The 14,928-nt window shown below is 45.1% G+C and overlaps 1 protein-coding gene across 1 annotated transcript; it reads left to right on the top strand.

Moving 5' to 3' along the window:
* The first annotated feature begins 151 nt into the window (after positions 1–151).
* On the top strand, positions 152–13,024 carry LOC101678554 (ATPase PAAT). The gene is made up of 6 exons (XM_004751786.3): positions 152–327; positions 948–1,151; positions 2,269–2,341; positions 4,573–4,779; positions 6,219–6,673; positions 11,868–13,024. Exons 1-6 carry the CDS (start codon positions 164–166, stop codon positions 12,100–12,102), a joined length of 1,338 nt encoding a protein of 445 aa, XP_004751843.1. The 5' UTR covers positions 152–163; the 3' UTR covers positions 12,103–13,024.
* The last annotated feature ends 1,904 nt before the right edge of the window (positions 13,025–14,928 follow it).

Here is a 14,928-nt window from a genome sequence, read left to right as displayed (position 1 = left end):
CGGCACCTGGTTTTCTTCCCCACTGGGCGAGAAGCGGCCGGTCTTAGGTTTGAAGCCAGCCGAGCCGGAAGTCGCTCTCCTTCTTCGCCTCCCTTCTGTCCTGGCGGAAACGCAAGCCCTGAAAGAGAGGTTCCGGACTCGGCCTGGGCTGGGGGGAGGCTGAATGGAGACCCCGGCCGAGGACGCGGGACTGACCCGCCGCCCGATGCTGGCCTCTTCCTGGGATGCGGCCCGCGGAGTCCTGGCCCACAGCCTCCGTCTGACCCGGGCTGACCTCGGCGCCCGGGACTTGGACCGGGAGGAACCGCTGACGCCGCCTGCCGCGGGGTGCGCCGGGCCGGCGGGGACTGGGGCCGCCGCTGCGGGACGGTCGCGCTCCTCGGGAGGCCGGGAGGGCAGGCGGGGGCCGTGCGGGGAGCGGGTGTGGGCCCGGGATCCGGGAGCGGAGCGGGCGGCGGGTCTGGGCCGGGAGCGGCGGCCGGGGGCGTGAGTGCCGGGCGCGGGGCTGGCGGCCCGGCCCCCGCACCTCCGCGGGGTCGGCACCGGCCCCCGCCTCCCCCTCCCCGGCGCAAACGCACCGGCCGAGGCCTCGCGTTCCCCCGCGTCGGCGCTAGCACGTGTGGCCGGCGAGAGTCCCGTCCGCTTCCCGAGGGAGAAGATAGGCGGGGCCTCTCGGGGCCTCCCGCCTCCCGCTGCGGTGCGCGCCGCAGGGGCCCGGGGACGTTCCCCGTCGGGAGAAGGGAGTGCGGGGGGTGGCGGCGGCGGCGGAGGACGCGGTGGGCGCCGAATCTGTGCCGAGCGTCGGGCGGTGCTTGGCGGTGCTTGGGCAGGCGCGGGGCCCTCCGTGTCGACGCAGTGGGTCGGGAGCACCCGCGGCCCGGCCAGAGGGTCGCGAGCGGGGTTCGGACGCGCCGACTGAGGAGCGCGCGGGACGCGTTTCCTTTCAGCCGCGAGCCGGTGGTTTTGAAGAGCGGCCCGAGCGGCCCCGGGGAGCAGCCCTGCTTCCTTCACCTGAGCTGCGAGCCCGGCGGGGGCGAGGAGGTCGTGGCCGTCGGCCTTCTGAGTTCGGCCCGGAACATGGAGGTGTACGTGGGAGAGGAGTACTGCGGCACCAGCCGGGGCAAGGCCGTGTGCGGCGACCCGGGCGACAGGTCTGTGAGCGCGGGGCTCTCCGAGCTGCGGTGCTGTTGGCGGGTGGCCTGGCGCGGGCCGGTCCCGGAGCAGTGGGAGTCTCCCCTGAGCGTCCGGGAGACGGTCCGAGCCCCTCGCCCCCGGCGCTCGGGGTGGAGGCGTCCGGCCCCGTGAGGCGGGGGGCTGCGTGCAGGGTCGTACTAGTTCGTGGAAGACTTTGATCAGAGCTGATGTTCTGAGAAACGTTTCTTTGGAAAACAGAGGAGTCTGTGTTTCAAAAACTAATCAGTCTGGATCTTTGAACACATTTTCTCGTAGGAAGCCCATTAGGAATAATGCAGAATCCCCAGACTGTGCCATGCCACCACATTTAACCTGGTATTCTATTTCCGGGTGGGGTTTTTTTTTTCCCCTGAATTCTTTTTTGGGGGGTGGGGGGAGTGGCAGAGGAAGAGAGAATCTTAAGCAGGCTGTCTGGGGCCCAGACAACTGGATCCCACCACCTGAGATCATGACTGGAGCAGAAATCAGGAGTCCAACACTTAACTGATGGGGCCCCCCAGGCACCCCGAACTTTTTTTCCCTGAATTCTTAAGATTCTGTCCTAGTCTTTCTTTAATAGAGCCCAAAATATGAACTTTTACATACCAGGTATGTTGGAAATAATGGATATGTTTGTTGAGCTTTAAAATGTGCTCTGCGGGGGCTCCTGAGTGCCACAGTGCATTGACCACCGGCTCTTGGTTTTAGCTCAGGTCAGATCTCAGGGTGGGGAGATCCAGCCCCTCATCTGGTCTGCGCTCAGCCTGGAATCAGCTTAAGATTCTGCCTCTGCCCCTCCCTACCACACCCGCCTTCATTTTTTCTCTTTCTTTCTCTCAGATAAAGAAATCTTAAAATATGCTCTGTGCTACATGATTATACATTTGTTACCAAACTGAACTATCTTATATAGATAGTAAGTGACAGATGTAGACTTCTTACCCAGTGCAATTCAATATGAAGCCACCGTTCCTTATGCCTCCCCAGGAAAACTGAGTGTCAGTATTTATGGATTGTCCTTGCCTTCATTTTTAAATGTAACTATTAAAAGTGATAGTATCTGGAAGTTTTAAAAAATTATTTTTTTATTTTCAGTGAAGATGAAAAGATTATTTTGTACAAAAAATACCTAAAATTGGAGTCCTCCACACATGCCTGTAAAATAAAGGTAAGTAATCATTGAATTACAACTAATCTGAAAACTACAGTTGTTTTTGTACTACATAAACTTATTTTCTGATGGTTGTAATGCGATATGTCCCACATGGTCCCCGGGTTTAGCTGAGAAATACTTAGTAAACATGTAAGAAGAAATTCTCTAAAAAATTGTCAACATTCTCCTTTTAAAATTTGAACATTTACTAGCTATGGCAATGCCATGACATATACTGTTGTTCTTAGAGTAGTATACTGTACTTTTAAGTCTTGAAAACTGAGATTAAATATTTTATATTTATATAAAACTTAGGTGAAAACCACAAGCAGATTTTGTCCCAAAATACCCCACAAAGAACACAGAGAAGTTTCAGGCAAAGGCATCACAGAGTTAAAGTACTTGGGAATGGTGTCCTCAGCATGAAAACTGTTGTTAAATATTAATTAACTAATTAATTAATTGTTACAATTAAAGCAAACTTTAATGGTGTCATCAGAATCTAGGGAAAGAATCCCGAACTAGACATTGTAAGCCCAGATTTAAGTGTGCTTTGTTCCTAACTAGCAGGAAAGCCTTGAGCAAATTTCTTCACCCATTTGGACCTACCTTGAGGTTTATTTTAGGAGGCTGAAGACAATAAATCCTTGGATTATTTTCATCACTAAATATTTTATCTCTGAGCTTGTTATAACTTAGAGAAGTTCACAGAACTGATGTTGTTTTAGGTAGTGAATGCTAGTAGTATCTAAAGTCATTTAAGTGAAGTGATTCATTCATTCAACAAATATTAGAGTTCCATTCGCTCCCCTAAGCATTTAGGAATTAGCAGTAATAAAATAAATTAGAGCAGAGCCCTCACATTGCTAGTATTTTAGGGAGCAAGGCAGAGAACATGTAGATTCAGTATGTGCTGAATATTTATTAATATATATATTATATATCTACTATATATTATATCGACTAAATGTTATAATATTTATTATATTGTATATTATATAATTATTATATATCATATATAATTATATATTATAATATTTAGTAGAAATGCTTGGGAATTAAAAAGCAGGAAAGGGATCATAGGAGATTGGCATGTAAATGTATAAATTTAGTGTGATGATTACTTAATTGTTGATGACAGTCCCGTTTGGTGCCAGGCTGAGTTTTTAGGTCATGGATCTGTATCCACCTGTGTCTCTGTGTAATATATGGGATCATGTGTCTGTGAAGGTGAATGTGTTGAAACAATTCTATGGAAGTATGTGGGAGCACCAAGTCTTGTTTCATTTAGAGGGATCTTATGAAGGCTTCTGGAGCAAGACTATAGGAAAGTTAAAATAAAAATAAGAGCTACTGCTGCATATTTTTGAGCCCTTAGTCAGTTGTCGGTACTGTAAATTTTAGGAAGTAGTCCTCAGAACAACCATGTGAAACACGGTTCTCGCTCTCCCTCATTTTGCTCCTCACTGAAGTTTTGGCATTTGCCCAACATCACATGGGCTGTACATTGCAGAGTCATCATTGTCATCATTGTATGCAGGTCTGTCTGATTCTAAATCCTCGTCCCTTTCCACTTTGCTACTTTGTTGTCCGTATCACACAGGAATTGTCTTTGGTTCAGAAACATGGACAAAATGAAGCAGCATAAAGTATTGGGAAAACAACTGGGGTCAAAGCTGGAAGAACTAGTTTCAAAGCTCCACCTTTCCTTCTTGGTGTCCTTTGACAAGTTAGAAAATCACTCTTGAACTCATTTTTTTTAAATAAGTAAACAGTCAAGCTATATAAGATCATCTTGACATTCTTTTACAGTTTTAACTTCTAAATGACTGATAATTAATATTTCACTAAACACTTAGCGTGGGCTCTCCGCAGCCTTATTTTCATTAAATATTTATATTTACATTGCAACTTGCAGTATGTTAAGGTCTCAGATTGGTACAGTTTATTTTCAGTTTCTTAAACTAAGTGAGTAAATGTTATTTTATGTTCCTTACCCCCATTTGCTATTTTATGTGTAGTTTGTTAGTTTAAAAGGACTTTTTTATTTAAATACTTCTGAGCCTCATGATAACTTGGATTTTTTCTGACCATGACTATGCTAGAGAAAAGTTAAAAATGAAAAATGTATTTAAAGCTAATTTGTTGATTCTCAAATGCTTCAATCTTAAGCGATAACAAGAAGTGACTATAAATGCTGATTGTTTTTAATATCATTATTTTCTGGAACTCTTGCTTTATGATAGTTGCTCTCCTTTGGTGAAAAGCCGCGTGTGTTCATCAGTAAAATTGTGGTACAGTTGAGGCGGGTTTCAGCAAATTCTTCAACAAGCTCTCCTGCTCTAGGATCAAGGATAGACCTGCAGAGGGTCCAAACTCTCATGGAGGCCATGGGGTCCAAGTTGTCACCTGGTGCTCAGCAGTTGATGAATATGGTTAAATATCAGCAGCAGGTAGGTGGACATGGATTCCCTCCAGGTACCATTAACAGTCTCAAAAGGACAGCTTTTTCTAAGGACACGTATCGACTTGAAAGTTTTTCTTCGAACTTTTACTGTTGATTTGACTGCTACCTTTATTTGCTTTTGTAAAATAGCATTCTGTAGACTTTCTCTTCTATAAAATATCTTATTACAGATCTTCACAATTTTCTGTGAATTTACTCACTCATATGTTCATTCAGCAGATACTTATTAAGTACCTTCTCAGTGAGTAAGGCACTGTTTTGAGCACTTTAGAAGGTTTTCTCAAGAAGCTCAGAGATAAAGAGAAAATTAGAAGATGGTTGTGAAAAGGAATATTGGGAATAATGGAAGAATTTGTCAAACTTGTGAGACTTAAGCTGTTTTAAAAGAGTTTAGGGCGCCCAGGTGGCTCAGTCATTAGGCGTCTGCCTTCAGCTCAGGTCGTGATCCTGGGGTCCTGGGATCGAAGCCCACATCGGGCTCCCTGCTCAGCAGGAAGACTGTTTCCCCCTCTCTCACTCCCCTGCTGTGCTCGCTCTCTCTCTCTCTGAGAGATAAATAAAATCTTTAAAAAAAAAAAAAGTTTAGGGTATCTTTAAAGTATGATCCACAGAACACCTGTATCAGAATCCTTTCCAGTTTTTACAAAATGGATATCCCAGCCACATTTTTGACTGGGATCCAGGGATCAGTATTTTAAATAAGTATGCTAGGTTTAACTTGGTAAAAGCATGCTGTGGTTTGAGAATACCTTTTTCAGTGCAAAGATTCTATGAAGAACTAGGTTGGAGATTTTAAAAGAGAGGCCTTTACAGTGGAGACGTTAATGCTAAGTTTTACTAAGTTTTACTTAGTATTTTTTTTACTAAGTTTTTACTAAGTTTTACTAAGCATGCTAATATTTAATATTTCCTTTAGGGAAAATTGCAGTGAGATCATTAAAAGTCTTGACTCTGGGGGCGCCTGGGTGGCTCAGTGGGTTAAGCCTCTGCCTTTGGCTCGGGTCATGATACCAGGGTCGTGGGATCGAGCCCCGTATCCGGCTCTCTGCTCAGCGGGAAGCCTGCTTCCTCCTCTTTGCCTGCCTCTCTGCCTACTTGTGATCTCTGTCTGTCAGATAAATAAAAAAATCTTTTAAAAAAAGAAAGAAAGAAAAAAACCGTCTTGACTCTGGAGTTCGGTGGTCTGGGTTCCTGTCCCAGTTCTGCCACTTACCGGCTGCATTCCCATAGCCGGGTTACCTTTAGCCTTGGTTTCACCTCAGCTATGGTCTCTTCAGCTTAAGATCAGGTAGTACTTGTAGCCTACTTCGTGTGGCTGTTCAGAGGATCAGAGAAAGAAGGCACCTTGCCGGACTCACAGTAGTTACCCCAAAAGTTAGCCGTCACCACTACCGATAGTAACGTGTATTTCTTTCCCTTGCTTAGAACTGTGTTCCCGTGGGAGAGCAGCTTCAGGCGGTTTTGGGAAATACTGGCTACAGACGAGTGGCAGACCTGCAGTCCTCAGCTGCTTCGGGAGCCTCCGACAAGTCCCCCTCCACGCCTTTCCCTTTCAGAACCGGACTGACGTCTGGAGCCCTGACGGAAGACTTAAACATTTGCGTCGATAAAAGTCCGCAGCCACCGGATGGAGGAAACACTACACACCTCAAAGACTATAACATCGTGCCGCCAAACCATTCCCTTCTGGAGAATGACCTCAGAAATGCAGTTTCTTCTTTCCTGCCGAAGAAAGCAAGTGACATCTCAAACATACCTAACTCTGAGTTGCTGCCTTTTCTCCAGAATTTATGTAGTCAGGTTAACCATCTCCGCGTGGGACATAGCGCCAAGTGGCAGGAAGGCATCACTAAGGCCGGGGAAGGCGTTGTTGGTGTTGCGTAAGTATTTGTTTTGAGACAGATGTGCTTTAGATTAGGTGGGTGTGACAATCAACTGAAGGGAAACAGCCTTGTCTCCATGTATACTGCCTAAAAACCTGTTTTCAGAAATAATTTTAGGAGCTTATACATTTTACCATGAATTCACTTACAGGGAATAACCATTATGCAGAATAGAATTGGTTGCTTTGAAAGAGGTACCTAAAAGTGAAGATTTGGGGCCCTTCCCAGGGATTTTGTGGACCACTTATGACCATCAGGTAGACATTAGAGTCAAAAGTTATTTTTATGAGTGGAGAGGAGTTGGGGACTCAAGCTTTACATTTTTTGTTTTGTTTTGAAAGATTTTATTTATTTGACAGGGAACACAAGCAGGGAGAGTGGCAGAGGGAGAGGGAGAAGCAGGCTCCCTACTGAGCACAGAGCCGTGTGGGGCTCGATCCCAGTACCCTGGACCATGACCTGAGCTGAAGGCAGATGCTTAATATACTGAACCACCCAGGCGCCCTAGCTTTACATTGTTTTTATTTATGTTTGTAATGTTCTTCAGCTGCATATGTTGAGCATGTCATTATAACAGAATTTCTTTTTTGATCATGTTTGGCCTGGGCTAGTTTTGGCATAACCAAAACTGTATTAAGATCGTAATTATTTATACTATATAGGATCTTATCTCCTGATCTTGTAATATCATGCTTTAACAGCACGTGTTTGAGTAAGAGAAGGTTAAGAATTTAGTATGTTCCCTATGCTTTACGTACATATAGTTTGCCAAAATAATCTGTCAGACTAGAATTCGGGACTTAGGTTGTCATTTTGGTGTACCTACTTTGTCACAGTTTTAATCTCTTGTAACCTAGAGTTTTCATCTGAAGATGAGTAGTTTGGAAATAACCATTCCATCCCAGCCATCAGGATCTGAGTAACATTTATAAAAGGCTCCACCAAGAATAGCAGAATACACATGTTTTTCAAGTACCAGTGGAAGAGTCACAATGATAGATGATAAGTTATAAAGTAACCTAATCAAGCACTGAGATCACACAAAGTATATTCTGTGACCATAAATGAATCCCAACTAGAAACCAGTAACGAACACAATAACAACAAATTTCCAGACACTTGGAAACTCAACAACTCATTCCTAAATCTGTGGTTCAAAAAGGAATTCCCAATAGAAATATTAAAAATACTTGAAAATACAGTAGATCAAACTGTGGGAGGCAGCTAGTAAACAAGTGTTGATGGGTATTTATGGCACTAATACATTAGAAAAGGGGCGAGCTCAGTAATGCAAAGCTACGACAGAGATGAAATAGTCCTATATAACCATTAAAGAAATTGTCACTTAGAAGCCTAGCAAAATAAATCCAAATCAAGCAGAAAGAAGGAAATGACAAAGAGTGGAAATCAACAAAATTAAAAACAAGGAAACAGTAAAGAACATCTGTGAAGAAATTCAATGATACTAATAAACTTTTAGTAAGATTGGCTAGCATGCCTGGCAAAGATGAAACAACTCACCAATATAAGGAATATAACTGGAGATGTCCCTACACATCCTAAGTCCATTTTTAAAAAGGAATATTGCAAACAACTTTATGCTCATAACTTTAACAATTTGGAAGAAAAGAATTCCTCAAAAGCCATACAATACCAAATTCAACGGAGATAAAATAAGCAAAAAAGAGTCCTATGACAATTAACAGTTCTGAATTCATAATTTGCAAGCTGACATAAAATAAATATCTAGGCCCAAGTGTTTTCACTGGAGAATTCTACCAAATCTTCACAGAACACCAGTTGTAAACACTTCACAGAAAAGAAGAGGGGGAAAGACTTCTCAGCTCATTTTATGAAGCCAGTATGCCCTGCAAACAAAATTAGATTGCTCCGAAGAGAGTAAGATACATAAAAATACATGTAAAATATGTGGATCCATTAAAAAAAATTATAAAAACATAAAAATTTAACAAGACATAGATAGGGTCCATAGACTAAAAATTAAAAGATGATGAGGAAAGAAATCAGAAGGCCAGAATAAATGGAGAGACATACCATTCATTAATTTGAAGATTCAATATAGTAACTATCCATTTTCCCAAAATTAATCCATAGGTTTAATGCTATTTCCTCTAAAATTCAAAATATCTTTTATAAATTATTCTGTCAAGATTATTCTATAAAGTGGAAATGGAAAGAAAAAGGAACTAGAATAGCTGAAACAATTTTGAAATAGAAGAGTAGTGAGAGAAATCATTATTTCATTTCAAAGCATATTATTACATAGCTACAGTATTTAAGACCATGGTATTGGGAGAGGAACAGAGACACAGATCAGTCGAATAGAGCACACAGAAATAACCCCAAACAAGTATGGCCAACTGGTTTTTGACAATGGTGCAAAAGCAAGTCGGGAAAGGGTAGTCTTTTTTTTAAACACATGCTATGCTCCAGCAGTGGGATATCCAAAGAGCCAAAAAAAAAAATGAACTGTGATAACTGTGACCTAGACATACCTCGAAATGGATCATTAGCTCGAAACGGATCAAGCACTTAAAACATAAAGATACAAAGCTTTTGTAATATGTCGGAGCACCTGGCTGGCTCAGTGGGTTAAGCCTCTGCCTTCAGCTCAGATCATGATCTCAGAGTCCTGAGATTGAGCCCCGCATCGGGATCGAACCCGGCATCCGGCTCTGCTCAGCAGGGAGACTGCTTCCCTCTCTCTAATATGTAGGAAACATTGTGGGGACCTAAGACTAGGAAAAGTGCTTTGATGACACCAGAATCACAGTAATGGAAATGGTGATATATTGGATTCTATCAAATTTAAAACTTCTGCCTGTAAAAGACTCTGCTATGAGGACTAGAATACAGATTACAGACTGAAAGAAAATATTTGCAACTACAAGTTTAACAAATGACCTATACTTAAGTACCTGTGAGAACTCGGAAAAAAATTCAGTCAGAAGATGGGCAACAGACATTTTAGTAGAAAGGGTAACACGTGAAAAGATGATCATCATTGACTTTGTGTCTACTAGGAAAATGCATTTTAAAAACACAAGGTACTACTTCACAGTTATTCCAAGGCTAAAATTTTTAAAATGGTACTTCCAAATGTGGATGCAGATACGGAGAAACTGGATTTCTTCTACATTGCTGATGGGGAGTAGAGAGTGCTACAGCCACCCTAAAAATATGTTGGCAGTTTCTTGAAAACTATACATAACATTAACCGTGTGATCCAGCAATCCTACTTCTAAGCATTTATCCCAGAGAAATGAAAACTTTTGACAACACAGGAAACTATGCCCGGTTCTAAAACAGCTTTATGTCTACATAACAGTCCCAAACTAGAAGCAACCAAATGTCTTAAACTAGATGAACAGTTAAACAAACTGGGGTATATTCATATCACAGGATGCTAATCAATAAAAAGGAACAGACCATTGACACACAGCAACTTGGACGGCTCCTGAAGACATTCTATGCTGAGGGACAGGAGAATCTCAGGAGGTCACACACCAAGATTGCATTTGTGTAACGTTCCCAATATAGAGTTGTAGAGATGGAGACCGTATTGCTGGCTGCCGGCGTCAGGACTGGGGGGCATTAGGGAGTGGCTGTGACAATGGGGAGATGTTTGTAGTGAAGGAATAGTAGTGATCTCAGTTGTGATGTTCACATGAACGTGTGTGCGTGTGGGAGGATGGCACCCGCGCACACTACCCCAACATCCGTTTTCTTCTTTTGTATTCTCCAGAGTTGAGTGAGATGTAACCATTGGGACCATTGGGGAAGGGTACTGGGGAACTCTCGTATCTTTACAACTTCCTCTGAAGCTAGAGTTAATTGAAAAAAAATAATGGTTTTTAGAAAAACCGCTCATATATTCTATTCAAACTTTTTGGTCTCAGCACTCTCAAAAATAATTGAGGACTGTGAAGAAGCTTTATGTAGAGTGTATGAAAGGATTCATTTGTTTAAAAATAACAAACCCATTATATTAGTAACAATTTTTATGAAGAAGGTATTTTCTCAAGAACAACTCCGAATGGTGTTAGGTGACATGTAGAATCAATGTTAGAGTCTGCTCGCGGTCTCCTCTGTGTTGCCCTCCAGCATGTGGCTTCAGTAGCCGATGAGGGTGCAGAAGTGCTGAGAACAAATGGGGATCATGCTGAAGACACTATTTAGACCCTAAATTGACTGGCCTTGGACAGTCTAAGACACTAAAGAACACTTGATCACAGCTTCTGTTGCTCACCCGAGCGGTGACATCACACCTCGTGTAGCCTCTGGGAAATGTCACCGTATGTTCCTGAGGATCCAAGGGTGAAGGGTTCAGACATCATCTTGGTCGTCGTGTAAGAGCGCTTGCTACTTGGTGGAAGCTGAAGAAGTCATGGGTCCCCGGGGTGTTGTGGGCCACGGCCTGAGATTCACTGCCCTGGTGTGCATTGGTTGTGAACCTGAGAAACTGGGCTGCTTTTACTGGATTTTTTTTTTTTAAAGATTTTATTTATTCACTTGAGACCGCATGCATGACGGAGGGGCAGAGGAGAGCCAGACCCCCTTCCCCCACGCACCACCCCTCTGGAGCAGGGACCCTGAGCTCATGACTCCAGCTGAGGTCAGACCCTTAGCAGACTGAGCCCCCCAGGCTCCCCTTCTCAGTTTGTTATTTCTGTCTGCCCATTCCAGTTACGTTCGTTTTTACATGTTTTCATGTTAGGTTAGAAGAGAACCTTCCAGTGCTTAGTGAGGTTGTGCGGGTGACAAGAAACAAACCTTGAAATTGTGGGTTTGCTTGGGGAAGTTCTTGGAAGACATACGTGGAGACCTTAAGAAACATTGAGGCAGATCAGTTTTGATTTGGGGCTCAAAATCCAAGACCCTTTGTAGAGACATGTTCTGTGAGGGGGACACTCCCTCGCGTCGCCGTGCCCTCGTTTCACTTGTGTGCTGACATGTGGAAAGAATCGGACATGCGGCCCGCTTTGGGCGCTTAGGGCTGTCATTGCCCCTTGTAGATGGATGTTGGCACCGGAAACCCCTCGTACCCAGACGGCAGCATTGCGGAGATAGATTTCCGCATTGTCCTTTGGGGGCTCATTTCGTATGGTTTGCTTGTTTCTGTTAGGATATCAGGGATAATTGTTACACTGGTTTTTTAATTTATTTTTAGAACGGGAGAGCAACCCGTGTGCTCCTACTTGGAAAAGATTCTTACTAAAAATATGGAACTGCTGGAAAAGAAGCTTGTGGACTCCATGGATCAGCGAATACGTCAACTCCAGGAGCACGTGGACAGGAAGATGGCTGTGTTGATGGACCTGCTGCAGAATCCCCCGTCCCCACCCCCCGGCACGGCCCTGACACAGTGTGACTCTGGAGAAAGACTTTCCAATGGAGAGAGATAAGTGCTCAACCTGTAGGATGTGCTACAGATATTTATTACGTATTTATGGTAAAGCCTAACCCCCCAAAGTTCAAGGCAGTGATTTAATGTCACTTGAGGGCATCATCTTACGTACATCGAGAGACCTCCGTGTTCATTTTAAGTGTACCTGTTCCTGTTAGTCCAGGACTGTGCAGGAGGATTAACCTGATAAGGGTCATCCGTTATTTTTGTTCGCAATATTGTTTACTCTTAACAGAAATTTATCTATATTTCTGGGTTAAGTGTTTAAAAATGTTAAAGGTTTTTAAGGCCATTCATGAGTCGCTGTTGTATAACGTGTTTGATAAAGTACATTTTTATTTATAAAGGGGTTTATATTGTAGTCTTAGGAGTATGATAAATGCTTAAAGTATTGGGTAATTTTTCTTCTTCAAATTGATTTTTCATGGAAAATTGGATACTTAAAATCCTCCCACTGGGATCACTATATTTGTAGTGTTTAATTCAGAGAATGAGTAAGACGGCAGTGTGAATGACGTGCGAAGACATGGGGCCCCTCCTGTGGCTGCTTCTATGTGTGTCAATTCACTGTAGCTGGAAGTTGGAAAGTCAAAATTAGACCTGGCCTATTCCTTGTTTGGATTATCTTAGATCTAGTGTTTGATGTAAAATGGGAGAGTGCCTCTTGTTTTAGCTCAGTAAACACGGAAAGTATAAGGAACTCTGCCTTTTATGGGCAGTGGCGGGTGCCTCCCAGGCTCTCCTCTGGGGTGTTGAAACTGAGATGCACTGCGCTTGTGCACAGAAAGATTGAGGCGTGGGAATCGAGAGGATTGTGCTTCTCTCCAGCAGATGTCATTTTCGGAAATTAGAACTGTTGTCTATGTGTTGAAGAGTGATGTATTTGCACTTAAAAATAAACGTATCTGCTTTGGAAACTACTTAAGTAATGGAAATGCTTTATTTTCAATGAATCTTTGCTTAAAATGCTTTATTTTTATGCAAGTGGGGCATTTCACACTAACGTGATGTTTTGGTGAATTTATTCATTACAATAAGGGCTCATTTCAATACCCTGTTCGTTTCTGTAGCACAGCAGTACTGCCCTCCAGGGAACAGGCTGTGACCCACAGTCACTCAAGGATTTGCATCTCACCTTTTCTAGTCTTTTCTAATTTAAGGGACATTCACAGCATAGATCACAGTAGCATCAGATTTCCTTTGTTCTCCAGGAGAAATGTGTCTCACCCGGAAGAGTGCCCCAGGGCTCACGTTAGCCTCACAATTTACAAAGTAGGAAAACATCTGTCTTCATCGAAACCTCTCAAACCTTAACAGCTACTGTCCTCACCCCCTTGTCAACCACCCAGCATCCAGGATCTCTTCACTGTCCTGAAGAAGCAGGGCTCAGACTGAACCGATTTGCCAACGATTCTGTAAAGTCAGGGGTTGGGGGAAGGTGGGTCTGGAACCCAAGACCCTCGCCTTCCACGTCCGTCTCTCCTGTTCCTCGTGCCCGTGTGGGAATTGTGGGGTGGGAGCTTCTTACTTAGAATTCATTCCCCTTGACGTTGGACATCCAGGGCTGTTGAAAGCGGGAACAACTCTTCGTCCCCGGCCCCCTCTCAAGGTAAAGCGGATTTAGCCTCTTCCCAGCCCCTTCCTTCCCTCACAGCCCCACGTCCTCATTCGTAAGGACAGTCCCAGGCCCTGCGTCGGCGCGGCAGGGCAGGATGACTGTTTTCTGCCCGTTCTGACAGGGTCTGTCCAAACGCCCCCAGAATCCCGACGGAGGGCCACGGCGCCCTGGAGGGAAACACGAGGGCGGACACACCCCAGTTCTCCCTCCAACCCGAGCCCCTCACTTGCCGTGGAACCTTGCACAAGCGATTCACTATTTCTTCTCCTCAGTCTCTTCTGTAAATGGGGAGTCACAGCCTTCGTCTGGTGTGGGGGTTCCCGTGTTCTCAACGGAAGCGCCTGGCGCAGGCCCGGCACGCAGGCAGCGGCTAAGTGTGAACAGCTCACCTCCACTCCCTCCCTCTGCCGCGCCGCCATGCCCTCCCTCTCCACACACCAAGAGTAATGCAGAGGATTCTCCGTAGCCCTAGAAGTCCAGGGAGCGTGGGAGTCCCCCTTCCCCTCTGTTTCCGTGAGGGCCACAGAGACCCGCTCCCCCGCCCGGGCATACGGGCAGGCACCCCCCAGCGGGCAGGCACCCCCCCAGCGTGGCGCCTTGACCAGCGGGGGCGGCAGGAAGCGCCCCTGGGCTCGTGACCTCTGCACTCCCGTTCTCGGGCCCCAGTCGCCCCCACCTGGTCCAGAATCTGGGCCCAGGGCCCAGCAACTGCACTTTCGCAACCACCCCCCCACCCCACCCCCGTCGAGTTGCCCTGAGACTCCCCAGCTTTAGCACCACGGGGATTGGGTAAGACTTTGAGCCCTGGAGCCAGGTGGCTTGGCTTCCAGTCCTCTCCCACCTGTAGTCATCTGTGACTTTGGGCACATGAGGTGACTTCTCTGGGATTTCTTAGGCACCCAGTGGGGATTAGATTGCATCCACCCCGAGAGCTGTTGAGAGGCTTAACTCAGAAAGTTCTCCCCGAGCCCCGAGGGAGGCTCCTAGAGCAGGGCCCTGTGCTCAGCTTGGCCTCACGCTGCCGTGACCTGGGCACTTAGAGAAGACGGTCGTGAGTAGGTATTGATTTCAAATTGAAAAGTTAAAGAAAAAACACCCGATGGCCTGGTTCCCACCCCCGGGGATTCTGATCTAATTCTCTGGTGTTCAGCCTGGACATCTGGGTTTGGGGAGGGTCCCTGCTGATTAGAATGCATAGCAAAGTCT

The sequence above is a fragment of the Mustela putorius genome, unplaced genomic scaffold (genome assembly GCF_011764305.1).
Source record: "Mustela putorius furo isolate JIRA1106 unplaced genomic scaffold, ASM1176430v1.1 tig00003909_pilon_pilon_pilon, whole genome shotgun sequence".
NCBI lineage: Eukaryota > Metazoa > Chordata > Mammalia > Carnivora > Mustelidae > Mustela > Mustela putorius.
Note: the sequence above shows the minus strand (reverse complement) of the source record. Positions and strands in the feature narration are given on the sequence as shown.